Source organism: Bombus flavifrons, chromosome 7 (assembly GCF_040668555.2).
Source record: "Bombus flavifrons isolate JBK064 chromosome 7, iyBomFlav1_principal, whole genome shotgun sequence".
Taxonomy (NCBI): Eukaryota; Metazoa; Arthropoda; class Insecta; order Hymenoptera; family Apidae; genus Bombus; species Bombus flavifrons.
Window position 1 is genome coordinate 12,893,872 of NC_138448.1, and position 27,153 is coordinate 12,921,024.

Consider the following 27,153-nt stretch of genomic DNA (forward strand, 5'->3'; position numbering starts at 1 on the left):
GAAGGCAGAACCGAGACGAGCACACACGTACGTTGACTGCTTTTCAGGTTCGCTAGAAATGCCTCGAACGTCCCAGCGTATAAACTGCCTGGGCTAATTTAGACCGACTGTTCCGTGAAATTACCGGGGCTCACTGGGTAATGAGAGGGTGAACGAGGGCCAGGATATCCACAACCCTTGGACAGTGGACGGCTAATCACGGCCGCTCGTTAGCGAATTGAATGCGCCTCGAATCGTGTCCGATCGAATCCGCGCCGGATAGAAAGTCAAAGAGCTGCTTTCTACCTTTTAAAAAAGACCTCACACCGGCCACTAAAAAATTTCACACGGTCTCTCCCTTTGGTAGGACGAACACCGGTAGCCAAGGACACCGATAGACGTCTTTTCTGCACGGATCGTTCTCATCCGGATCGTTTCGTGTCACGAAGCTACGGACGCGCCTTTGTCGCGAGTACAATTTCAGAAAATCGTCCATTGGCGCTTCTAACGTTTTTAAGACGCTTCAAGAAGAGGAAGAAAGGAATCGTAATGGACGAAACGGTTTTCTGATTGATTTACAGGAGGCAAAGACTGTTTGAGGGTATTTTCAAGAGGGGAAATTTGTCTAAGAGATGGAAGAACGTGTTTAATAGCAGACGACAGTCTGCTGAACTGCTTCCAGCAAACGAATCGCGAAGCGACGATTGTCGGCGACTTAATGGACACCCTATATTTGCTCATTAACGGACCCTCTGTCGCGAATCCCGAGCACTTCCACAAACTCTCGACGAACGGAGGAACGACCGAGCGAGGAAGAAGTCCGCACAAAGGGACTGCGCCCAGCCAGGGAGAAATCGAAGGATGAAGGAAGCAGGAAGAATGGGAGGAGAAAGAGGAACGGGGACCTCTCATTAGGAGCTTTGCGAGAGGAAAAGCGATACGCTGCGCGTCTCGACGCAACTTACGCTTTTCAAGATGCTCGGGGAAAGAGCTAAGAAAAATGCAATTCTCTAGAAAAATCTCCTACAGTCTTTTATTGACGCAGCTTTTCATTTCATAAGCGAGTCTTCGTTCGTTTTTAAATTGTTCTTTCGAAAGTTTTGTAATTTCTTCTTTCTTTAGATCCTTTCTTTCATAATATCAGTACCAAATAACATATATCATGTAGATATAATTTCATATATATTTACTTCCAATATTTTCTTATAAATCTCAAATGATCAACGCTGAAGATACCATTCCAGAGGCAGGAAGTCGATTTCGATTTCCTCAAACACCGCATCCCAGTTCCCAGACTGTTGTCATTCATATCGTGTCGCGCGGTGAAAAACGTATCCGCGCGTGTCCGTAAAAAGTGCGAAAATTTGCTCCCGGTCGATCTCGGTTCTCGGAACGTATTAGCGTGACCGGTTCACGGTGAAACGTCTCTACGATTAAATACGAGCCCCAACAGCCTCGCTTCTTCGTAATGGCCAGCGAAGAAAATCGCTCTGGTTTCTTCCTTTTTTCCTCGATCTTCTACCTTTTTTCCCCTCTATTCTCCCTTTGTCTCTTATCTTCCTCTCTTTCTCCCGATGCGCGCCATTTCAAAACATAGTCACGACGCGCATTAGTTCGCGATTAATATACAAGTCGTGATTTCCAACGAACGATAGTTAGAGGGCACATTAGATTTCATATCCACGCGCGACGATTAAATCTCGTGCAACGTAGAGAACGTGAGTCTCGTCATTGTTCCCCTTCGTGGAATTATTATCACCGGCGCGGCGGTAATATGGTTTTTAGCCAATTCGCGGTCGCATCGACTCGCTCGTTAAGAAGACGAACCAGAGAACGGCGGGCACTCGCATTTCTCCTCGTACGATCGATGGAATCCCGACGTGTTATATGCGTCCATCGTTTCGCTGACGAATGAGGAGATTAACATTCAAATTTGGCGGTCGTGAGAAGAATGGCAATTGTTTGTCATAGAATTTTAGTGAACAAACGATTATTCGATATTTGTCGAGGTATTAGCTTGTTAAGATTCAAGGAAAAGCAATTAAAGCTGTAAAGTTAAATCAGTGACAGCGTAATCTTCTATAAACATAAAATATGTAACTGTAAGGCTATCTAATCACCGTTTCTATATAGTTTCTATGATAGCAATGTATCGCTTTCTTAAGCATAATCGTAGAATTCTACTAGTTTTGAACAACTTATCACCATAAATTTATCGTCAGTTGTTTTATAATTTATACTGCCAAAATTTCCATAATATCTTTTCTATCTTATCTTCTATTTTGCCTATCAATAACATACAAGTTACCACCATTCTTCGAGTTCTCCAAAGTTCTGCAACTCATTACCTAACAGAAACCATAAAAGAAACACGAATTTCTCGGCGAGTAAATCGAAACGGCCGATATTCGCGGACGCCTGTAAAGGTAGTTCGATTCCAACGAGCAATTTTTTTTTTTAATTACCGAATAAACGTAGAACGAATTCCATCGATCGCAACGCGCAGTTCGCCGGCGAACGATTGTTCGGCTCGATCGCCGTTCTAACCACGGCTACAAGGAGAACGAGTGAGACGCGGGGCAAGGGAAGAAGGAGAGAGGGGAGAGTAGCAAATTTTTCAGCGCGGGATTTATCTCCTTTCTCATCATTAAATTCACTGTATTTTACGTAACGTGGGAATCGACGGAACAGAGGAACAATGACGCCGTACCAAGTGTTGTACTGGTACAGAATCGATCGGTGAATTATTCATCCGCATGAACGGTTCGTCACCGTGCTCTCCATTAATTACCGATGTTCAACGAGCGAAAGAACTCCGTTTATGTAAGCTGGCAGGAAAAATGCCGGCGATAATAACGAAGTTACGTCGCGCGAAACACGCTAATCTAACTCGTCGATCGCAAACGATTCCTCGATAACGAAGTTTTACACTTGTCATCGTTTCCCTTTTCGTGCGTTTATTTATCCTCTCTTCTAATTTAGAATCCTATGAAACTCGTCCATTCTAAGACGAAGCTTCGTATGGGCCTAATTATTGTGAACGTTAAAGGTAACGTTCTTTGAAATCGTATTATACGTACGTTGTTGAAATAAGAAATTTAGTTTCCAAGAATTTTATAACAGATCTTCCACTGTGAAAAATAATAGTATGAAATCAAAAAATGACTACCTATATGAATCTCTTGCACAAGTGAACTAATATTATAAGGAGAATGTTACAAATCGTAATAAATTTTCTTACGTGATAGTAACAGGTTTACGAGCCGATCGATTGTTGTGCAATAGAACTCTGCAACTAAGTAGTATGTCAGTCACTAATTCATTAAAATTATTGGTCAAGTCTCGTTTATTAGTCGAATTACTCGAATTCAAGAGATTTTTACAATTTTTTTTCACGAAGGAACCTAAAAACGGAGCATGTATCTCGCGTAATGAAAAATGGAACATTTCCCCACAACGAATTATTCAAAAACAAAATCCAATCGATTCTACACTGTCTAACCACCATGATCCAATAAAAATAAATTAATAGCAACGAAAACATAACACTCGAGGACGGTGGAGAGAATCATCTCAAGGCGTGCCAAGAATCCAAAGCGTACTCATTAAGGATCGATCCAAGGCCGGGATTTCTCGATTGCATTTGCGTCGTGATTATCGAGCGCGAGGCGTACGTGAAATTCTCGACAGCTATTAAAATCTGTCTCGATCCAGCTTGCGTCGATCGTCGTGCGACCAGGACGTACGAGACGTCGACAGCCTCGAGAAGAAACTGAAAGTTCGCGATCCGATTTCTTCCCCACGGATTCCACTGCGGATCGATCGTTTTCTTTGCTCCGCCTCGACCGTAACCTATGAATATTCATGTTGTACGCGACTTATGCAGAACATCCGCTCGTCAACGATGGCTAGAAGTGGTGCAGAGGAGAAAGATGAAAGGCAAGGAGGATCTCTCGTCTTATTCCGTTGATCGCGGTAGTTTCTTGTTCGACGATCGATTCCCCGTATTCCCCACCGCTCCTCGCGCGACAGCTACCAGCACACGTTCCTACGGGGCCTTTAATTAACAAGGAATCAATCAATGGCGGTCTTCATGGAATTCCGAAGAAAATCGAGCCAACGAGCCGGAGACGAACCCCCCAAAACGGTAGACGCGATCCGCTCGTGGGAGGAAGAGTTCGGCCGATTTTCGGTGACTTACGTGGAATGAAAATGTTTAACGCGATAGAGCAAAGTAATGTCCCTGAGTAAATTGTACAAAGTTCGATTTTTTTTCTTACCATAGTATTACTATCTTATAGTAGAGGGATAATTTTCAATTGTAATACGTTTGCAAGAAGAACATTGGTATGTTAAATTAATCAACTAGCAAACTTAAAGATAAGCAAGTATCAAACATTTATAGTAATAAAATTTGATAATATCGATAATAGCATTTATTATACGAGAAATACAACTTTTTATCATAGCGAAGTTAGATACAAATGCAAAGAAACGAGAGATAAATTATGTGTGATGAAGAATCAGAGTTGAGCTAACCAAGATAGCTAACTGCAAAAAGGTCAAGTCAATGAGAGAAGGAATGGGCGTGTTTCCTAAAATTCGCAATATGTAGTGTAATAAACTACCAATATCTATCCAAGGTTAGTATGTAAAGCAATAAACATAAATACACAAGAACTTCGATTTAAAAGTACAATTCCTCTTTCGCAAGAAGATCCACAAAGAAACAGGTCATCAATCCTCGAAATTAACGAATCGAGCTGATTTTACCGGGCAAAGGGACACAGACAGGTAGACGCGAGATCAGATTCGTTTGCCATCGAGTCGATCGGCTCAACCCGAATTTCGGAGACCGAGCTGGAACCAATAAAAATGCCCGACATTCCCCAGGACTTTCTCTACGCTTCTCTACGCTTTTCCACCCCCGCAACCAAGCGGCGCGTTACAGGCCAAACTGTCCTCATCCGAAAAGCAGCGACGGAATATCCTCCGCTTGTACTTCCTTCGAAGCCCATCAAAGACTAACCAAATATTTGTCGAGGTCCTCGTCGACCCTCCGACGAAAGGGATGGCGATGTCCCTTGCCTTAAACGCAACCGCGTGCACCCTCCAACTGAAAAAAAGGGGATTTCGTTGCTCGAAGGATCTTTTGTATCAAATCAAGGCTATCGCGAGCAGAGATCGGCTGATGACGGTCCATCGTGGATTCTTTAATTTCTGTGATTGCACAGGGCTTGAGAAATCTCCGTGGAAAAGAGATTCCTTGTTTCCCGTAAGTTTCCTTCTTGGCTTCGTTCGATTCGGACAGATTGTCAGAACATGATAGTCAAACGTGTTAGTTTTTCGAAGAATTATTCGATGAAGTACTTTCCGTTCTACTTTTGGCGAAGGTACATCTTGCTTCGAAAATACAAAATTCTATCTTATAATTTCAGAGAAGAAAATTCACGAACTGACAGGATTCAAAGATGTAGAATTGTTCTAAGGCTTGTTAGTTTCTAGAGTGATTCGAATTTGAATTTGCAGAGAATATAAACGGGAACCAATCTCTTACATGATTGCGGCAAAGCAGGCTCCGGTTTCTTGTTTCGTCGAAAGGAATCGATCTTATCATGGTGAAATGTAATCAACGTTTTAGCGTAATCGTCGAAATAGGATCGTTCGGTCTCGTTTTACCAGTTCAAGAATCCTCATTATCCTTATGGCATAGAGACACAAAGGCGAAGAGAGAAAGAAGAGGAGGGAGAAAAGTGGGTGGCGATGTTCCACGGTGAGCTGAAGAAATTCCGGAGTCAAATTACCCTCTTTTCCACTCAATGCTGCCCTTTCGCCCTGACAATATTGGATTCTCAAACGGTGACATTTTGGACAAAAGTGGCTGGACAGAATTCACCATGAAACTCCCCGTTCCAAAGTTTCGTATAATCCTACCAAATTGGCCACCTTATTGTCTTAATCATTTTGATCACTTTGATATCTCTCTCGGTTTATCGAGTCGTGCGTGTGTCACTTTCGAAAGGTCAAAGACAGCTTATGTTATTTGAAATTGTTTAATAATCGTTTTTAATATCGCTAGTATGAACAATTAAAAATTTATAGCGTTTAATTTACAGTGTTAAAAATGTATACAACAGATATCTGGATTATGAAGATAATATATATTATTCTAGATTGATTAACCATATTTTTCTACCGCAATATGATTATTAAAACTTTTCCATGTTTACTATCATCGATAATTTATTTCACAGATATGGATTCCAAAGATAATTTATAGGTACTATTTTTCTTATCGCAACACAATTATTAAAAATTTTCAGTGCTTACCATTATCGATAATTTATTTCACGGATATCTTTTCCTAAGAGATAAAGGGATTCATCAAGATTCACTGCGGATAGTTAAGCATCGAAACACACGATATGAAAACGGAAAGAAGCGCGAGTCTATTCGCGATACGCTTTCGTCCAATATTCATCCGCGCGGACGTAAAAGTCAAACGTAATCCTGTAAAAATACAAGGTTTTACCTCAGAAGGTATATCAGTCCTGCTGCTTCCACCATTGATGGCCCCGCCGGCGTACAATAACATTCCTCTCCTTCCGCTTTTGTATTTTGTGAGTCAATTCGAAACATGAATCGTATAATAATTCGACAAAGCTAAGGAAAACAACCTAGACCACCCCTTAAACCGGACTCCATATTTATTGGAGCGGAGCTTAATAGAAAATAATAATTTCCAATGATCTGATCCCACGAAAATGCAATCGATACTCAACTATTGTTATACTACATATTTTGTAAGAAACCTAAAAATTAAGTTAGTTTTCTGTGCGTATAACTGTATAATTATATATTTCATATAATTTATGAGTATGTTTATGTGTATAATCGTATATTTCAAACGTATGAAATATTTTTTGAGCATTTCTGAAGTTAAATGAGAGATCGACTTGAGAAATTATTTATGAATATTTCAATAGTTATCTTCGAATTAGGAAAATACATGCTTCACTCTGGTGTAATTTATGCGTAGAATTATATTTTTCGAGAGTGGAATAATATATGTACGCGGACCATGGTAGAAACGGTGACTGCTTGCAATTCTGATGAGAAAACTGAGTGCTAGGTGAAGCTCACTCACATCCCGACGGATTTCTGTCTTCTCACCTCTCATACATATTGTGATTACTTCTAAAGGAGGATGAAGGAGGAAGATGGAAAGCGGGCTGGCCGATGGGAAAAGAAACCATGACTTTCCTCTCTATACTCGATGTTAATAAATATCGGGGATGATAAACAAAAAGTATGAAACAAACACTCGTGTGAATTTGCAGAAAATGTTTGAAAAATTTCAATTCGCTGATTTGCATAATCGTTTGCGTATCATCATGACTAAAATTATCATTCCTCCAGATTTTTTATGCATATATTTAAAATTATATTTTAGGAATTTCAAGATCATTTTCGTCCGCAAACACTTTCGGATATATCCTACTTCGATTATCTCTTACACGATTTTAGTAAAATAAATTCGTTTCGAATTTTCGCGCCGATAAACGAGAGGGGAAGTTCAAAATGTAATTTAAAAAGTTTCGAAATACCGAAAGATTGGTGTAACGAAATGTAAAAGAAACAGTCGAGCAACTTGGAACGAATGGGCGAGTCAATTTGGAATCGGATTAAAGCCAATTTTTGAAAAGCGACCAGTGATCGATCGATGACGGTAACGAATCGCCCCATGCGAACCAAGAAACGATCTTATCGACACTTCTATTTCCGTTTCGTTCCTCGATCGCCTCCTCTATTCGCGTGCGTGCCCTTTCGACGTCCCATCGCGAGAGTTTCACCGGAACCCTCGTCGCGACGGCGTCTGACCGATGCTAAATAGCAGAAACATAATTTCGTGAGTGCAGAGGAATTGCTTTATCGCGTGGAATAATGGCCCCGTATTCACGGCCGGCCCTCTCATAACTCTCCTTCTTTCCATTGCACTTTTCGCAGATTACACGTGGCGTCGATTCAACCAAGATCGAATCACGTGCTCTCGTTTTGCGTCGCTGAATTTTTTCAATGAGAAAATTACGTTCACGCTGCATTCATGGATCAAATTAAAGATTTCTGATTGAGAGCTGTGAATGATGATGATGGATTAATGATACAGAGAAGCTCAGGGGAAAGATACTAACAAAATTTATAATTTCAAATATTTGTATATTATTTTATTGCTTGTGGAGTTAAGCTTTAATAAAAAGTTGTGTATACTTGCAAACACTGAAACTTTGAAAAGCTTTAAAATTCGTAACAATATCGTCTAGATGTACACTTGATTCGCTTCGAGCAAGATAGGAACAAGACTACACCCGTGAAAAATTGTAAAACTAAATTTTCCTGACTGTAGGCGATATTGATATACGAGTCCGACTAGTGCCAAGAAACGCTTGTAATAACGTCAACTCTCTTTACAGTCGACTTAAAATATCAAAACGAACATCTCCCTTTTCTCCCTTCAAGGGGAGAAATTAATGTCCGCCCTCTGAAAAGACACCTTTCGTGGAAACTTTCTATTGCTCGTACACGAAGTACCGTATTGTTTGCGTACGATCCATCGGTAGTTCATTAATTAACGCGCTAATTATCCTGGATCAGGGCAATTAGGTACAATTATGTACCGCGCAACGCGGGAATATTTTATCAGGGTAATTACGGCTCGTAATAAAGTCTCATCGAGCGGACACCAATCAGCGAAACGATCTGAACCGCGGCTGAATCGGCTCGGTTGGACTGCAGAACAGGTAATTAAAAGCATTGTCAGAGTACAAAAGGAGGGAGAAGTTGGGTTACAATCGATGTAGAAAGGAGACGAAAAGGACAAGAAGCGGCGAGCACCCGCGCGCAAGAGGAGACACGATGGACGTTCCCGGTTTCTGTGGCGGCCAGTCCGATTCGTAATTACAAAGTACGATCTAAATCAATCTTGATTACATACGATGAGACGCTGCGTCCTCAATTTACGTAATTCCAAAAGGCTGCAAAGAGAGAGAGAGAGAGAGAGAGAAACAGAGAGAGAGAGGCTGTATGTTATTTTAGGACGATTAAAAATAATCGTTTAATAATTATAAACGGGGTAAAAGCCATACAAATCGTGATATAACCACGGTGAAAATTCTATTCTACGGCTGGTTCATCATTCGTGTGTGTTGGATGAAACAGTTTGTTATGTTATGTCTACTCTTTTATTAAGCTTTAGGCTAGGAATTTTTACACAATTTCGTCCTTTTTCATTTTCTTCTTGTGCTATTTAGAAAACTGTTTTCTAATAAGCTGCTTTTATTTTTCAACGATTTCGAACCTCGTCAAAGCAAACATTATAATACCTATTTTAAGGATAGATGACCAATTAACCGTAAGATACGAATATTAAATAATTATACCATTGCTTATAAGCAATTAACACTTGGCACTCTATTTAAAGTTCAAACAATCTGTTACGGTGAAACTTTCGAAAATCGAATGCTACGCTCCGAAAAGAAAAAGATTGTAAATATCTACGAATTTGATTCTTTATCGTCTACTCTTCGTATTCTTTTCTCAATATTCTCGTACGCATTCTATGCATTTCTGCGTGTTTACGATTCCCCTAAACTGCATAAAAATCCGCAACTTACGCGTTACACAGCCAATTGAGGCGAATTATCCCAATCGAAAACCTGCAAAAAGCGCGAACAAGTCTTCATATCCCGACAATTATCCAAGCATCTTCTTTCCCATCTAAAATTCCGGGGCCACGATTGATCTCATCTCGCGAGGGCGAGCGTCGTCGCGTCGATTGAATTGAACCGAAACGGGCAATTAAAACTCCACCGGTGGAATCCACTCTGGATTCCGCGCGGGAAAAGACAGAAGGGCCAAAGAAGTTGACGTGCGACGAAACGAAGGGAAAGAGGTGAGACAGGAGCTTCCGCGCCGTGACACGCGCGGATCCGTGGGCCTCAACATGGATGCCTGTTCTCGTTCGGCGGCGCATCAAGACGAGACTATCCTCTCCGAGGGAAACAATTACTCCGTGAACGAGTGCATAAATAAGGAGGAAGAGAAACGGTCGAGCGGTCACAATGCCTCCACCGGGTGCTGACTGATTTGCATCGGTCGCACGATGAGATGCGAAGCGGAGAGGACTGCGGTCGGTGATCTTTTGTGAACAGAGATCAAAGTGGAAACGCTGGAACACGTCTAAGAATATGTTTGTGTATGGATTTTTCCGATATTTAAAAATTCGAAGGTTTTTCAATTTGATTATTCAATTATTATAATAAGATAAGATTCGATTATATTTTTTAGTTAATAATTTGATGAAATTAGTTGTTAATTATGTTGCGTGTTAATTTGACGGAGGATTATAATTTATTAACCTAATATCTGGAAAGTAATCTAAAGACGGATGAAATACGAAAAATTATTCTGGAGGTTGTAATCTTCCTACATTCGAAGGTTTAATCAAAAAATTATTCGCATACGTGTGCTTGCATATGTATATTAATATGTGAATTTGAAGGTACTTTTTCTACTATTCATTTGGTGCGAGAGAATTTAATTTATTGTCCAAATGTTTCTGGTAGGTGATTTACATTTCACTCAACTGAGATTTACAAGTATGGAAGATGAAGAAGTATGAAAGATTAGAGATCGTTATTTATCAACCAAGTGTTAAACATATCGTGGCGTATACAACTTACATTTACGTTTGATGAAAGAACAATTTGAATTGAAGTAACAGCAGAGGCGTAGAATTTAAAAGATACTCTATTCCGAAGTAAATATTACGTTATATCGAAGTTGTTCTTCTATATTCTTTCGGTTACAATAAGTATTGGCCGAGGGTTGGCTGAGTTTATTCGAAGTCGCACACCGCGACTTTTTATCCGCGAAAGGGAGAGGAAACGTGTGTCAAGGGGTGACTGTGGCTGTCGGCGAGTATTCTGGAGAAAAAGAGGACTGAGGGGAGGTTGGCAAATACGTTGGACGCATTCAGATCAGTCTTCGAAGGAACGAAGGGAGGTACAGAAAAGCTTTTCGGGACGCGTCAGCAAGAAACATCAAAGTCCGTGCCATTTCCTCCGTCCGAATACAAATGAAATACTGTACGTACCGAAGCGGCGCGGCGATTGTATCGTTTTCTCGTCGATACCAAGCAATTTGCGCGAGATACGCTCATCGTGATAAATAAAAAAGGAAAAGCAGCCTTTCTAAATGCACATAAAGGAATATACAAAAATTATATAATATAAAAGTTAGACATTTCTCTCTCAGGAGAGTATAATTCTATATAAGAAAAAGATATTAAAGTATTAAAAATTTTCGTAATATTATTGAAAATATAAATCCTTAATATATCAAAAAATAAACCACGAATAACGAATATCATGTTTCGCGATTAAAATCAGACGATAGATCGAAGCGTGGCATGGTAGATAAAATAAATATCGAGGCGTCACGTAAAGGGAGAAGCGCATGTAAACGATGCGACCGTGGAATCGCGAAATACACCGGCAATAATACGCGAGACGGAAAATAGCGGCAATACTCTTGAGTGGCTGGGATGGTGGCCTGGGGGATCTACGGGGATAAGGATTTGCTCCAGGGGGAAATACTCGTGCGAGTGGCACATGCGGGAATGCATATGCAGTAGGGAACAGTGAGCGCAGGTGCGTCTATTTTTGGCGCTTTCGGGGCATTTCCCATAGAAACCAAATTTCTCTTACTATTTCCAAAAGAAAGCTCGTAGATCACACCTCCAAAATGATTCTCTATCTTCATCGAGTCTTACAAAATAAAATTGTCAAAGCTACACATTCGTATCAATCGCTTAAACGATTAAATTCGACTCGAGAATAAATTTCTGACGACCTCGTGACAAGAAATTCTTGAAATCGTGCGTCACTTAATCAGAACAAAATTATTGTTTTATTTTGTATGATTGTTTATTATTAAAAATTCTTAAATCTTGTAAAATGTATTTTTTAATACGAATCACAGAGATTCTTCTTCTTGACGTCTCCGTGGACTAAGGAACCAGAATGGCTATGACACACCACTGGAACTCGAGAAACGTATAGTCCGCCCCCTTCCCAGATCAATAATACCATCCCCGTCCTCGGCGCATGTGCGCCGAAATATCTCCCCGTAAGCGTACTGGTTTCCACCCCCAGATGAACTAGGTACGCTCCGAACGCCTTGCACCCCTCCATGCAACATTCATAGCGCCATCAATATTATACGCGCGAAATAATAACCTGTGCATTTATTATGAGAGGGGTGGCTGCCGTGGCTCAAGAGTTTCGTAAAAAAAAAAAAAACGAGAGAAACACCCGACGAGGGATGGTAAATTATGCGTGTAAACTGTTATGCAAATCAATTGGTCGAGGGTGAGAGATCGGTGAAAGTGATGGATCGGTTTTCAAGAGAGAATCTTGAAATGCGATGTTGACGCGGAATTAATTGTTTCGTGGCTTCTATCGACTGATTACAGCGATTGATCGATTCGATTTCTCTTCGCTTTCACGCCTTTTCAACGGAACGAAGTATGCAATGCAAATTTTGAACCATCGTTCGATGAAAAAGCAATGATCGATCCCTTTCGACGCGTTTATGTCACGTTGTTAAGATCAAAGGTTACATTTTTTCGAAAGGTCTTCGTAAAGCTCGAGATACTTTCACACTAGCATCCCAAAAATGGGAAAACAATCGAAAGGGTTGTTCAGCAAGCAGACGAGGAGTTATTTCATGAGGTAATCGTCGTGATCGAGCCGCTCTCAACGAGCGCAAGAGGAACTTAATCCCACGATATCGTCATGCGAATACGATGTTTGCATTGGCGTCGAAAGAGATAACGGAGGAGACAAAAATGTGGGACAAAGAGAACGATAGAAGAACTAGTCTCGTAAAATCTTTATTACCGTCAGGCATCCCCCTGAAAAAATCGTTCCGGTCGCGCTTATGTAATCTTGGATCCTCGAATTTCCTCATACATATCCTATTTTCTTTATATTTTCCCTCTCTTCTCCTTTTCGTTTTACGATCAACGAGGATAAGAAAACGAGATATTATATCGTTTTCACCATTCTCTTGATACAGTTAGGCACGCACAGCTCCTCGCCGCTGTTTATATCACGAAACGAAATAATTTATGGAAGATAAACTACTACTGGTTATTTTCGCATATGTCTTTTTTTTTCATGTCTTCAAGCACACACTTCTGGGGACCGGTGTTCAACTGGATGATACCCATAGCGGCCATATCCGACACGCAAAAGCATCCGAGAATCATTAGCGGCAAAATGACTTTGGGTGAGTCCGCCGCGGCCGCGCTTCGTCGTTGGTCCTTTCGGGGAATTCGAATTTCGCCGCTCATAATAATCACGTATCGCGACGACCACGACCACGACCAAGACGGTGGACTGGGAACGGGGACAACGCGGGGGCGAGGGACGTCGAGGGCCAGAGAAACGGCCCCATAAAATAATTGCCGCTCGAACGCAGCGAATCACCGTTTATTTCTTAATGAGCCTCCATGGAACACGTGGTTTGAACGGAGACTATCATTGAGGATGGAAGATCGTGCTGAAAGACGTGAAAATTTAGTCATTTTTTCTATAGAAAGTTTACGGGACATTTTCAAAACAATCTTTCTCTTCCCTTTTTTTTTCTCTTTCTCGTGTTCGTCCTTTATTCGTTTTTAACTTGTCCGATTGATTTTTAGCGTTGGCTCTGTACTCTATAATGTTCATGAGGTTCGCCATGAAGGTGCAGCCACGGAATATGTTGCTGTTTGCGTGCCACTTCGTCAATTCCTGCGCGCAGCTTACACAGGCTTACAGATTTCTCGACTACCATTATATCTCGAAACAAGAACCCAATGACGAAGACACACCTGTCTCTCAGGATGAAAAGAAGTGACTTCGTATATGTTGATCTCATCGATCAAATAGCTATAGTTATACGGTATAATAATGTAGATGTTCAGTATCGATTGTGCGAAAAATTTTATAATAAAATCTGCAATCTTTAAACAAAATTTCCTCGATTAAAATTTTATGGTAAAATCTGAATGTGCAAATTTTTGCTTGTTCAGTAAAGAGGTGAGCCAGATATCTCTTTTATTCTCAAAGCTTGATTTGTCGTTTTTCTGTCTATGCACTTCTTTTACGTCAATTGTAAATTTTTCTAATCTGTCACATATTGTCAAAAAAGGGGCGATATCATCTCGCCAAAGTATTTAAGTAACTGAAAATTACATTGTACAAGCAGTAAAAAGTTTCAGGATTCCATGAAAATGTAAAGAACATTCACCGTGAAATCAGCCTATTCACTCGACAGTTTCCCCATTTCTTTTTTTTTTTTTTTCTTTCTCCTTTCCCCATAGTGAGTCGAAAAAGGCACTAGTTTATTCGTGGTGGCCCCAATTCGATGGACGAATGTATAAGGAGAGCAATAATTTCCTAGGGGTCGGTTCTGTCTTTCTCGTTTCTTTTCCCGCGCCTCGGACGAAGGCCATTCGATCGAGCTTGGGGTCATTTTATGGGATCTGGCACGGATCAGAGGCACGAATCTATTCCGGTTTTTCCGAATGCTAAGCCACGCAGCGCCTCCGTCCCGTTTCTGCTCTTTGCATTCGTTTGGCCTGGACGAAGGAACACGAGGGCGGATTCGTGTCCCTGAATAAATATATATGGACTGATTAGCCCTGCTTGGCTTCGATCATGCGTTCCTCCTATTTATCCGCTTCCTTTGCATCAAGAAAGATCGATGACGTCACCAATCGTCAGTGGTTTTGTATCATTTCTGAGTATCTTGAGAAATTGTACGATTTTAACATTCTATAGACAATACACATCAGAGACAATTGTCATTCCTATCAGCTGGCAAAAGTCATTTTTATCAGCACAACATTCACTCTCTGAATAGTATAGCGAGGGCTTGTCTTCGAAGGTTTTGTATATTTCTTGTATATTTGAATTGTCCATAAATGCATAAATATACACAGTCTACTAATCGTCGGATTTCACTAACATTAAAATCTACCAATTTGCTTCCATTTTCATGTTTTGTAAGGCAATCACATCCATTAATAATTTCATTCGATTGCTGGAACTATTTACTTTTACTTCAACCACGAGATCCAACACCACGTTCATCCGCTTTTCACGGGAAGATCTCGTCAATTTTCACGAACCGGGCTTCTCGATCGTACAAAACGGGGAAAAAGAAGATCGCAGAGGCGAGACAAAGTCCACGGGATGAGTCCTTCGGGACTGATTTCACAAACAAATGCCGACGATTGAATGCTGGCATGTCGCAAGATGGATCGCTCTCTTTGAATCACAGATTACCCGCCGCCTTCCTTCCACCTCGTCCTGCGGTCCTCCTCCTTCCGCTGCGCGGCCGCCGTTTCCAACTGCCCTCTTCCTCCAGACGGCTCGTCCTTCCTTTTCTTGCTCCACCTCTCTTTCGAGGCGCCTCTCCACCTCCGCTCGCAGACGCAAACCGAAAGCAAGAGAGAAAGAGAAAGGCCCATTCGAACTGGCAGCACCGGCAATTTGCCACATGCCTACGTTCGCTGCCTCTCCTTTCTCCTCTGGAGAGGAGACTGCGTCAACGACAGTCGAATCCGCCGCGAAACTCACCGACCTATCGATCGGACGCGATCTCGATGACCGGTGACGTTCAGGCATTAATCAGGTGCACGGGATTCTTACGATCCGGACGCTCCAAGAATTAGATATTCATTGTAAATATTCGAATAATTATTTTCGACGATTGATTAGATTTTAGGATTTTAGAATTTGGTAGTGTCTTTTGTTTTCTATCCAGATTTTAGTAATTGTTAACACGTCGAAATTGATATTTTGTGGCATTGGTCGATAACCTTGTTTTCCGCTGTCCAGTCTATCGATTGTTCGGTATTTTTCGTATGCGAACGCTGAGTCGATCATTTTTAGCCCCTTTTATAAGATTAAACGTATTTCTTCTTGGATCATTTATATGCAAACTTAATATTTTAATGATTTCAAACTTCAAGGAAAATTTGAGAAAATTCTTGGATATATTTATTAATATCTCTATTCGAAGAAACAAAGATTCCTTTCGTAGAACATCAAAGGCGAAACTTCTCTTCAGCTGGTTAATTATATGGTACTGAGTGTTTCGATTCTCGTATCAGAAATCATAACATGCTTCAAACATTCAGAAAATACAGATTCGATAAGCGAAAGACTAAGTGAAAGATTGCAAGCATACGTGTGATTCCAATAGGGTGAATCGAGGTGAACAATAAAAGTTAAAGAAGCCTCCCGAGGAGACGTGAAGGAAGCAGGGGTGGAAAAACCGGGTGGCCAGCAGGAGGAAAAGTGAAATGAACTGTAAAGCGGAATGCACAGACTGTAAAGTTCACCGCTGCGGAAATCCATGGGCCTGGGAGAAAGAAGAAAAAAAAACTGAGAGAAGGAAACGCAATAGGGGGTGGTGGATACAGCCTCTAGGTCCCGACCACTTTTCGTCGGCCGATGATCTTTAAATTAAGTGCACCGGCTTATGACGCCCGTGTAAAGTCTTCCGGGGTGGATTTTCGCGAGTAGGAGCACAGAAAAAAAGACTCTTGAAACGCGTGGCGAATGCGGCCTGACGGGCAACCCCCTCGGCGAAATGAATCAAACGCACCCTCGCTATGCAGCACATTCATTAGGCTGACACGCCTGGCACGGGCCATTTGGGATGCTGACTATTCCCGCAGAAAGAGAAAAATAAGGATACTTTTCGTGGAAAAGGAGGAAAGAAAGAAATCGAAACAAACGTCGCGATTACGAATGAAACGAAATAACCCTCGAAGGTAAACATAAATTTATACTATTAAAGAAAGGTGTACATATGATCGCCATATTATATTATAAATATATATTATAAAATAAAGAAAGGCACACGTATTTTTTGCAAGAACAGATGGACCAACAAATTTTATTTCCTATACAGCTCTTTATTTTTCTTTTTTTTTTTTTCTTCTTCTTCTCCGATGGATTACTTTGTTTGCAATCTGCGGTGTAAGAGACACAGTGAGAACAGAGTACCACTGTTGAAAAAGTAATGGCTGGTGATAGCCATGTAGGGGAAGAGGAATATTCCTGGTGGATTCATAAAAAAAAAGTGCTCGAGTCACCCCTGAAAAATAACAGGATACCAGGGCGCAAGCTCTCGCCATACGGCCGTGAAAGCGTTCGGCGTTAAAAAATCATGAGGGTGTCGTTTTCCTCGTCCGTGGTTTCTCTCCTACCTCTACCCCACCGGCTTTAAGTCGTCTCGAATACGATATATTTTCAAGTCCTCCATGGCGATCGTGCCTCGTGAAAGTTCAGTCTGGAAATTCCGTCCTCGAATTCAGAAACTAAATTATCCGTAACCACAACGAGTAACTTTGAGTTTGAAAATATTCGTTGACCGAAAGAGACAAGAAAAAAAGAACGCGAAGGTCCGCGCATGAAAGTGCAAAAGGTTAAGGGATTCCGGCTGACCAGGGAAGTTCGTCGCGATGTTTTCGTTCAGGGATGGGAGGGGCGTGCGGCATCGTAGATGGCAACATAATCCTTGATAGAGGGCCATGACACATGGGAACATGGGGGACATCTTATCTTCATATTACACACGTGTGACGGTTCTCAACTTACGATTTCCACGTATTAAATGTTTATCCAAATATATTCCTTCATAAAAGTGGAACAGTTTTCTAAAAAAAAAAAGTCTACATATACCTCTTTAGATGCCAAGTATATTTATTAATCAAATGATCGAATTATATTTTACGAAACGTTATCTATCTTGTAAATGTAGAAAGAACCAAGTTCTTTCAAACGTAGGTAACGTTAAAAGATCAGAATTAAAACTTCCGACGCGGTTTCGTCTTATGAGTCCTTTTTGTAGAAAACTGCTCGATTATATATACACTAGCATGATGACACAAAAATTCTTGCAAACGAAAAGCTAGAACAGTAAGTAAGTTTCTAAAGGAAGTTCAAAGTGTATAAGACCTCGCTTTAATCCTGGAACGAAACTTCCAACGTCCGCGATGAATCGATGATTCCTTTCGCGATGAAGGACTCACAGCCGGATTTTCGCGAAATCGATATTCTATTGCTGTAAAAGTGCACGTTGGTGAGTAAACAAGTTCCTCGAAAGCGGTGGATTCGCGTGGTGAATCGCATGGATCACGCGTGCACGACCGGAAGAATCGACATGCGCACCCACACGTAGACATGGGTGCTCAAGTTCGGGACGATTTCAGTGACCGGAGGATGGTTTATGAGCCGTAACCTTCCTGTCCAACCTTCCTCTTCCTTCTACCTAACTGAAGAAGCGCCCTTGCACCAAGTAACGCGACTCCATCCCTCTGTAAACTCGATGCAATATATTAGGGGTAGATTTCGCGAGAAGAAAGTATCGACGCGTGTATCCTGGACACGAGACCTCGACGAAATTTCGGATTTGCTTCTTGATAGTAACGTTACAAAGATGACTCCATTAGCGACACGGTGATGATCAGAAGTAGCAAAACGAAAACTTGGAATGAGCGATAATATAAATAAAGAAGGCGAATGGGAAAATTATTGTTCAAAATTTACTTCGGAATTTACGACTATTTGCACAATCTTAACTTGGTGGAAACGAGTCATTTTCTTTGAGAAATTGGAAAACGCTAATAATATATCTGACAATGAGCGATAAAAAGTGAAACTGTTTCAGTTTGTCTTCCGAGGAATGTTTTAACACCTTTCGTTCTGAATTTATAAACGCGAATAAGAAGAAATTTGTTGGACGAAAGGGAAAAGATCGCCATGCAAAAAACGCGTGAAATTTCACAGTGAAATGACTCGTGATAAAGAAATTAGAATACCAGGGGATAGCGATAACGTACGAGCCTTTTTCTCCCTTTTTCCCTTTAACTTCCAGCATTCCCGGTATTCAGGGTTTCACGTTTTCTTCGGATTGGTCGGACTAAGGGGTTTCGGCCATCCAGACGCTGGGGTTGGCAACTTTGAAGGATATTTTTTATTCATGTGACGTGTTTCAGGGCGCGGAAAAAAACACATTCTCCCGATGCGAGGCTGAAGATCGAACCGAAGAATCGTACGTATGTCCTGCCATCCTACGAGACCTTCAATTTTAAAATCCCCTTCGGTTTAAGCCTATATATTCGCCCGCCTTTCCATCTCGACTCCTCGATCTCCGTTGAGAATTTTGATGAATTAACAATCGTGTTTGCTGGCAAGCGAAAAGACGTATAACCTCGTAATAATTTCTTTTTCCCTTTTTATAATAAGACATCGATTCAAATGAAGCTCTTCGGCATTACTTTAAAAGTCCATAATATATTGAGAATTATTTATATTTTTATATTAAGGATCCAAAAGAAAAGTCGTTAGAGATAAAAAGTTTGTAAGAACATAAAAATTCGGGTTTAGAAAAACGTGAAAAAGATGTCTGAAAAAAAAGCTTTCCTGCTAATTGACCGGCTCAAAATCGAAGGGAAGAAAACTCCAGGAAAGTTGCGAGACGCGGAGGTATTCCCGCGGGATATCAACGAAATTCTACGGATCGGGCTTCTTTCAAATATTTAGCAGCAATATCCACTTTCGTCTTGCACATCCTCGCGTCTATTCAATACCGATTCATCGATCCCGTTGTTCGATTGAACCCTGCTCGGATAATTACAAGTTTAATGGAAAGATAATATTTAATAATAAAATGCATTAGAACACTCAAAATCGCTTTCAATTTTTCATCGCTCGCGCTTAAATAAAAGCTTTGAAAAGAAGATCAAAATATTGAATAGATTTGTCAATTTTTTATTTACGAATTAAAATGTAATTAATTTATTATCATGATTCTCTAAAATTTTGGCCGGGTTAATCGAAACTCGAAACTTCCTAATTTCTTTGTTTCCGCGACTTATTATTTTTACGTCGCTTCTCTCTGCTACGGTTAGATTGATGTAAGTTTACGAAATGGTGAAGATATCAATGACGAGACGTATTATGGCTCGTCAGTTTACGAGTGACAAGCCTACCGGCTGGCCCGGGACTAAATGGAACTTCTAAATGGATAAGATGTAAGAGTTAACACAGCAGCGAGGGGAAGAATTAGGTGTCTGATGTATGAGACGCCGTCATCCGGTCTGGGTTCTTCCGGCGAGCCGTGGCCGTCCGTAAATGAAAGAGACATTTTCCTCGCGGAAAATCGCTTTCGAAAACACGATTAATCTTGCCATGGCCAACCAGTAGGTAAAGCTGAATTTTTCTGTAATTACCGCACCGGTCAGTTGGAAATTCTCCGTTTCTTTCGCCGACTTCTGCTCCATCGGAACAGCAATCTAATTTCGCGTAAAGGAAACGTCCCAGAAACAAGGGTGGATGAACTCAGGCACAAAAGATTAAACTCTCGATTATAAACCTCTCTGATAGAAGTTTATACAATTTTTACTTTAAATGGATATTACGGAATTTCTCTCGATTGAAAGTATCCTATATTCTAAATTATGGTTCCATTTATATGAACCTCGTGGAATTTCGATTTAGTCTGCTTTTCGTCTGGAATTCATACGCTAATGCTTAAAAATATCCGAACATGCCTATATTTAACAGAATGTCATTTAATTATAAACTTATAGATATATAAAGCGATTAGTTATCTTAAAAGTTCTTTATCTCAACATTATTTCATTTCTGAGATAAGTCAGACAAAAGAGGTTTCAAGCCGACAGAAAAACTGCTGCGATTAATTCCAGTAATAATACCTAAAACCAACAGTTACGAAGTATCGTTGTGTTTAATTTTCACACACACGTACACTCTATCTATTTATCATCAATTACTACAACTCTATAAAAACGTCCCGATACTTATTGATAGGAGTATATATATTTTCAATTTTACCATGAATTTCCAAACATCCTTGTTCCACCTCTACAGGTATTCGCCCATTATCCTTACTTTCGAAGGATAATCGTCATATCTTTTTTTCAGCCGCACTGTCTTTGCAGATTCGATCTCGCGATGCCGACGAGCAAACGTTCCACGGCCGAGAGGTGAAGAGGGATGGATGATAGGGTGATGCATGTCCCATGTACCAAGGGTGGTAGAGGAGGATGGGGAGAGCCGAGAACGTGATCCCCTGACTGATCCGTGAAAGCGTGAAAGGGTTTCCACTCCTTTTTCCACCCCTTTATCCACTCTGCGAGAACACGGGGGTGTCGCGAAGCAACGATCAATCACTCCGCACCACCGTCTACTGATGCACCCCTTTCCTAACGTCGACTAACGTTGCTCCTCACCCCTCGCCCTTCGAACCTCCCTCCGTCATACTACTATTCACATAAAGGGTTCCACCAACGATATGGCCAAACGAACATCCCACTTCGTCCACAAATACACCTCCCCCCTTCTATACCATCCTGATCTATCCACATCGTTCGAGGTGGTTGTTTAACGTTGCTTCGATAAGCTTTCGTGTTCTTTTTTCTTTGTCTTTAGACATCGAATGGTTCAGTGCAACACGCTGGATTTCACGAGAAGATCGATCGTCGAGAAAAGCTTCCGTTCCTCTCTCAACACGTTCCTTAATCCATGTACTACCGGGAATGTAAATAAGCATGTACAATAAAGCAGCAGCGAACAGTGTCATATCGATAGTACGAAAATTTCTAAAATTCTAGGATTAAGAAAGGGGTAATGGAAAAATTAGTAGTTACGATAGAAGATACCGATAATAACTTTTCTAAAAACGATGAAAGAAAATTCCGACTAACACACGCGTGACGAACGATCACCGCTGGGCAGCATCACGCACGTTCGTCCGTGTTTCAAAGGGAAGACACCCAGTGGCTCGCGTTTCCATCGAGGTGGTGCTAATGGCCGAGACGGCGAAAGAGAAAGAGGAGAACCGTACAGGGGAGAAAAAGGGGAAAGAAAGATGAACGATTAAGGACCGTGAGCAAACGGGCACACACTGGAAATCGGCGTTGGGTCAAGATACATCCAATGCCGGTTTTACGGTTCGTATCCGTGTCGGAGGATACTAAAACTAATGTATTCATGAGATAATTATTTCTTGCATTCATTACGGGGCTGTAAAGCTTTTATTGGCTCGGGACTTGCCTCGCGAACCACGGGCCACCCTTACAAAGTAGAAATAGCACGGTCCAGAATGGACCACCGCCTATCGTTCTTCCTCGTCCGATTCCCCTTTCTTTCTTTCTTCCTTCGTTTACGCCGTTTACGACATACATTTAAGGACAGTCCTTAAAACGCGAATCGCATGGTCGTATCGATAACCGGCGAACGCGATATCTCCGCTGCTAAAAGCATTTTTTAATAATATTTAACGATGGGCCATGGAAATTTTATGCCCGCCCCTGGTTCCAGCCGGACAGCGAAGAGAAAAGCTGATTACATACAAAATTATTCGCAATCGTGTGGGATTTTATAATTTATTCACTATCAGAAACGAAGCTGTTAAGATAAATTCGATTATTGGATTGGAACACGATTATTGGATTTCTTTGCTTCTTTTATATTGGTTCTAGAATAGTATAGCGAAGCATCACGTTTGCATTACTTTTTGTTCTAAATGTTTCTCACGGGTAACAGCTTTTTTATTGCTCATACTTTCTATGAACTCGTCTCAAGTGTTATGTTCATAAAATGGTGCTTCTTAATCATTCAAACTCTACTTGTATCAATTTTCTTGGCCACCACGTTGACGGGCTTGTGTATACGTTTAGTATTGCACAGTTAACTTTCTCTCGTTCTAAAGGGTTGATAGTTCGTCACATAGAATTTCCTAGTATGTATAAAACGAGCAGAACGAATGATTCGTGACGCGCTTAAAGCATTTGCGAATCAGTATCTTCTCACACCTTTCAACGACGTATGTAACGCCACAGAGCGAGCGGAGAAAAGTAGGAGAAAGGGGGCAGCAACGGGGTGTCCCAGAAGAACAGAGACGCCGGCGGAATATCAACGAGGACGCCATCGTACATGACAAAGGGCGTTATTCCTTCCGGTACCGCTCCCGGAAAGGGGAAGATACATCAACTCCTGTGTCATATAAAAATGTGTTTATGCGTCGCGCACTAGGAATGAAAATATGGCAGACAAAAATGTCTGTCGAAATAAACGAATTACTCCTTGTTTCACACTTTCCCCTCGAATCTCAGAAAATAGGAAAAAAAAACAGATCGAACACAACAGATAAGTAATAAATAAAATCTACAAAAAGATATAGAAGATATGAATAAATATGAGAAAAAGAATTGTTTCTGGCTCAGACATTTGGTAATTCTTAAAATAGACACAAAAAAAAATCTAACAGGAAGAGAAATAGGAAAAGAGCATACGCGAGGCGCGTGGAAGAATGGAGTTGACGGGACGAAAGTCATGAAAACCGGAACCGGAAACGAATCTCATCGTTATACACAGCCGTGACGTAATTCTCAAAGGAATCACGAATTTATTAGAAAAATTTACAAGAAGAATGTACTGTGCTGTGCTTTCGACGTGCAGGTACACGACAAGAAATTCTACCAAATATAAGAAACGTGCTTTCATCATTCCTGCTTCCTCATAACGAACAATTTCGTACGATCGGATATCTATAGGTACATGAACTTCTGTGTGCAATGATTCATTGTAATGGAAGATTCGACATGATTTCAAAGGTTTACGCCAGCAAAAGTAAGAAGCTTAAAATTATTGTATCGGTCAAGAAAGAGAGAGAAGGAAGATCAAGATGGGAAAAAAAGGACGATCGATGCAAAGGGCAGAGACGTCAGGATTTCGGATTTTCGCACGTGTTTCCAGCCTCGTCTGCGCGATTCCCGTAATCCCAGATGGCCGTCCCCCTCCCCTCCCCCCCTCGAAGAGAGCCACACTCGAGATTTCCTTTCTCCGTGTAAAAGGAAACGGAATTGAAATCGGCTTTTCGAAATTGCGCGCCGCCCCTCCCACGGCCATGCTTCTCTCCGGAGAGAGAAATGCAAACACGGCTTTGCTGAGCGCGCAACTTGATCGGAAAACAGGGGAAAAGCGAGGATGATATCGTGTGGATTTACAAGAATACACGGGAAGGGAAGAATGTATCGTCTTGTCGTTTCGGGATGGTCTCAACCCCTGGATTTCGGGCTAAGAACGCAGTCTTCTCTTCTAAACCTGAACGATCCATTTAACCGAGTTATTATAAAAACAGACTTATGCGAATGACAATTTAAATCTTCCACTATGAGTTAATTATTTTCAAAGCTGAAACTTTTACTCGACTAGCCCATTTAACATTACTACAGGGCTGAGTTAAGATGTTACTCAAATTAAAGATATAGTGGTATAGTATTATATACGTTTTACAATTAAACAACAAAGAATATTTGGTTCGTGGTATATCAACACGCAATTGTTTAAAATGATGATAATTTGTGGAAAGAATAAATTTACATGTAGATTTTGAATGTAGAAATTCTAAATGTAAATATAAAAATTATAGATAATTTTAATAGAAAAATTGCTTTTCGCAGTAATTTTGCTTATAGTTTCTACTTTCGCTTTGATTTTTATTTATTATCTTTGTAGATGATTATATAATATGTATTTTGAAAAATAAGTGCAAGTTAGTATTTGAAAGAGGAAAGAAAATCTACGGTAGACTAATGGTGAATGGTGGTGCCCTCTTACGACTACTTGTAGAATTATAATAAAAACATGATTTATAATTACATTCTATTATAAATAATTATTACGATCTTTTTACAACTATTGCAACGTGCTATACTGAAATATAAATGAAACTAAAATATCCAATTACATAGACAAATAAAAATATTTTTTGTATTTATAAATATATAAACTCTCCCTTACCTGTTCTGAATTTTGTATGTATTAAAAATCTTGATATCACTGACATCAATGTTTGTGCAATAATTTATATATAACGATTAAATCTGATCAACTTGTTTATAAATATATAAATTTATTTGATACTATGATTATGATAATGCTAAAGAAAACATTGCTGTATGAAGAAGCATATAGATTAAAATAAATTGAAAGGTAAATAAAAAAAAAATCACCAATATGTTCTTTATTTTTCTTGTTTATATAAATATATTTTTGTAAAAAATAAATTGTACTCGTTACTTGTTCTTGTGATATGAAAATAAATATAATATAAAACACTATATTTCACAAATAATTACAGGTATTGGAATAGAAAGACAAAAGATAAAATTTATATTGAAACTTCTGAACTTTCTTTGCATACAGTTTCATTTTTTAATCAAAATAAATTACTTTTATGTAAACTAAAAATATATATATGAGTAAACGTTATATTTAAATAATACCCAAATATTTTAATGTATTAATACACTGACACGCACTATTATTATGTTTATAAATGCAACACATTAAAACAGATAATTTGCTTAGTTCTTATACCAGTAGTTAAACAACACAATATGAAGTGAACTCAACGCTAGTCTCAGCTAAACTGATCTTTCCTTCTGCACTTGCTACGGAGAACAGTTATGCCAGGATATACTCAACACCTCCCAGAGCATCCCTGACCAATCATAGGGAATTCCCAACCAATCCCTCGGAGTGGGTTCTCTATCACAAATGATAGAAAGGGAGAACTGCTTTTACAATACAGGCTGTGGTGGTTTACAGACGGAGCATGCTCCATTGGAATATTCTAAATCCCACGCTAAAAGGGGTGTGTCCTACTGATTCCAAGTGGGAAAAAAAGAAGGGATCGTATCTACCATCGACAACGTTGGAAAGGGTAGATGGATTCTAAAAAGCAGACTGAAACGTTAAGAAGATGGAGCATGCTCCGTGACAATACTCCAAATCCCAGAGCTAAAAGGGTGTGTCTTGTGAATTCTAACTGAATATAAGAGAAAGAATTGTCAAATTCATAATACATTCTAATATTTTATATATTTTTTGCTTTCATGAAACTTTTGTCCTTTTAATGAAAATATACTTATATATGTTTATGTATCTATGTCACATTATAATGAAATTAATCATAAAAAAAGCATTTAAATAAAACAGAACTATTAGAAACATATAGTCAATATCTCTCCAGCTGCAACACCCTTTTTTATCAGTCACCCCTTTTTTAGGAATTAAAGGGGTGACTGGTACCCCTTTCAAAGGGGTTAAAATATATAGGGGATGATTTAATGTTGCAGAAAAAAACGTTTGTGCCATGTAAGTTATATATAAGTTATAATGTACTAGAAACTATAGTTTTATAGTACATACACGTTGTAGACTAATCTTACTAAAAAATTATAAGCAACTAAATAATTTATACATTAAAAATTATTGAAAATTATATCATGTAAATAATGTATTTTTTATATATCTACCACTTGTAAATATATAAACTTATCGATCTGTGAAATTATTAATGAACAGAATAATTATTGTCCGTTTAAATATTTCTTTGGAAATGAAAATAAGAAACGAAAAGATAACCTTACTTAAAACAAACTAAAACATAACCTAATAGATTAAGAACTTCGTAGATAAAGTAAGCACAATCGAAATAACTTCTTAAATAAATATCATATAAATAAAAGAACTTAAAAATATAAAATATAACGTACCTGAAAAAAATTACTTATTTTTTTAATAACTACACTATAATTTTTTCATTTTTATTGTAGATTATAAATGACAAATCTTTAAAACTCAAAATCGATATACATACATATGATCACAAACTACGTTGAAATTAATAAAAAATTATTAATAAAATGAAAAAAATTTTACGTTTGATCATTGACTATGTACAGTATAGACCTGATATTACACGGGACTTCATGTCTCACGTTCTGAAATACCGACCTAGAAAATAATTAGTCTTTCTTACGCCCTCTACAATTTACTTCGGTGAATATAAGAATTATTTATCTATTATCAGAGTACTTATACTCTATTCTTCATAATATCAGGTAATATGTAATCATTAATTAAGTATAGGTACTCGTTTGTGATATATGTATGTAATTAACAATTAATTTGAGAATACAAAAATGAAAATTCAAACGAAAACAAAGATTTAAAAATA

The 27,153-nt window shown here is 39.6% G+C and overlaps 1 protein-coding gene and 1 long non-coding RNA gene across 2 annotated transcripts in view; one reads left to right on the forward strand and one right to left on the reverse strand.

The window, feature by feature from the left end:
• LOC138181824 (uncharacterized) overlaps window positions 1-26,884 on the reverse strand; it is a 55,188-nt gene extending 28,304 nt beyond the window's left edge. Inside the window, exons 1-2 of the long non-coding RNA XR_011173612.1 lie at window positions 26,690-26,884; window positions 24,930-25,679 (exon numbers count right to left, since the gene is read on the reverse strand). This is a non-coding gene — a long non-coding RNA (uncharacterized LOC138181824). The remainder of the gene's footprint in view (window positions 1-24,929; window positions 25,680-26,689) is intronic.
• Window positions 12,565-14,013, forward strand: LOC138181812 (mitochondrial pyruvate carrier 1-like). Its single transcript, XM_069117067.1, has 2 exons — window positions 12,565-13,329; window positions 13,742-14,013. The coding sequence occupies exons 1-2, from the start codon at window positions 13,203-13,205 to the stop codon at window positions 13,936-13,938; spliced, it is 324 nt and encodes a 107-aa protein (XP_068973168.1). The 5' UTR covers window positions 12,565-13,202; the 3' UTR covers window positions 13,939-14,013.
• Window positions 26,885-27,153: the final 269 nt, after the last annotated feature.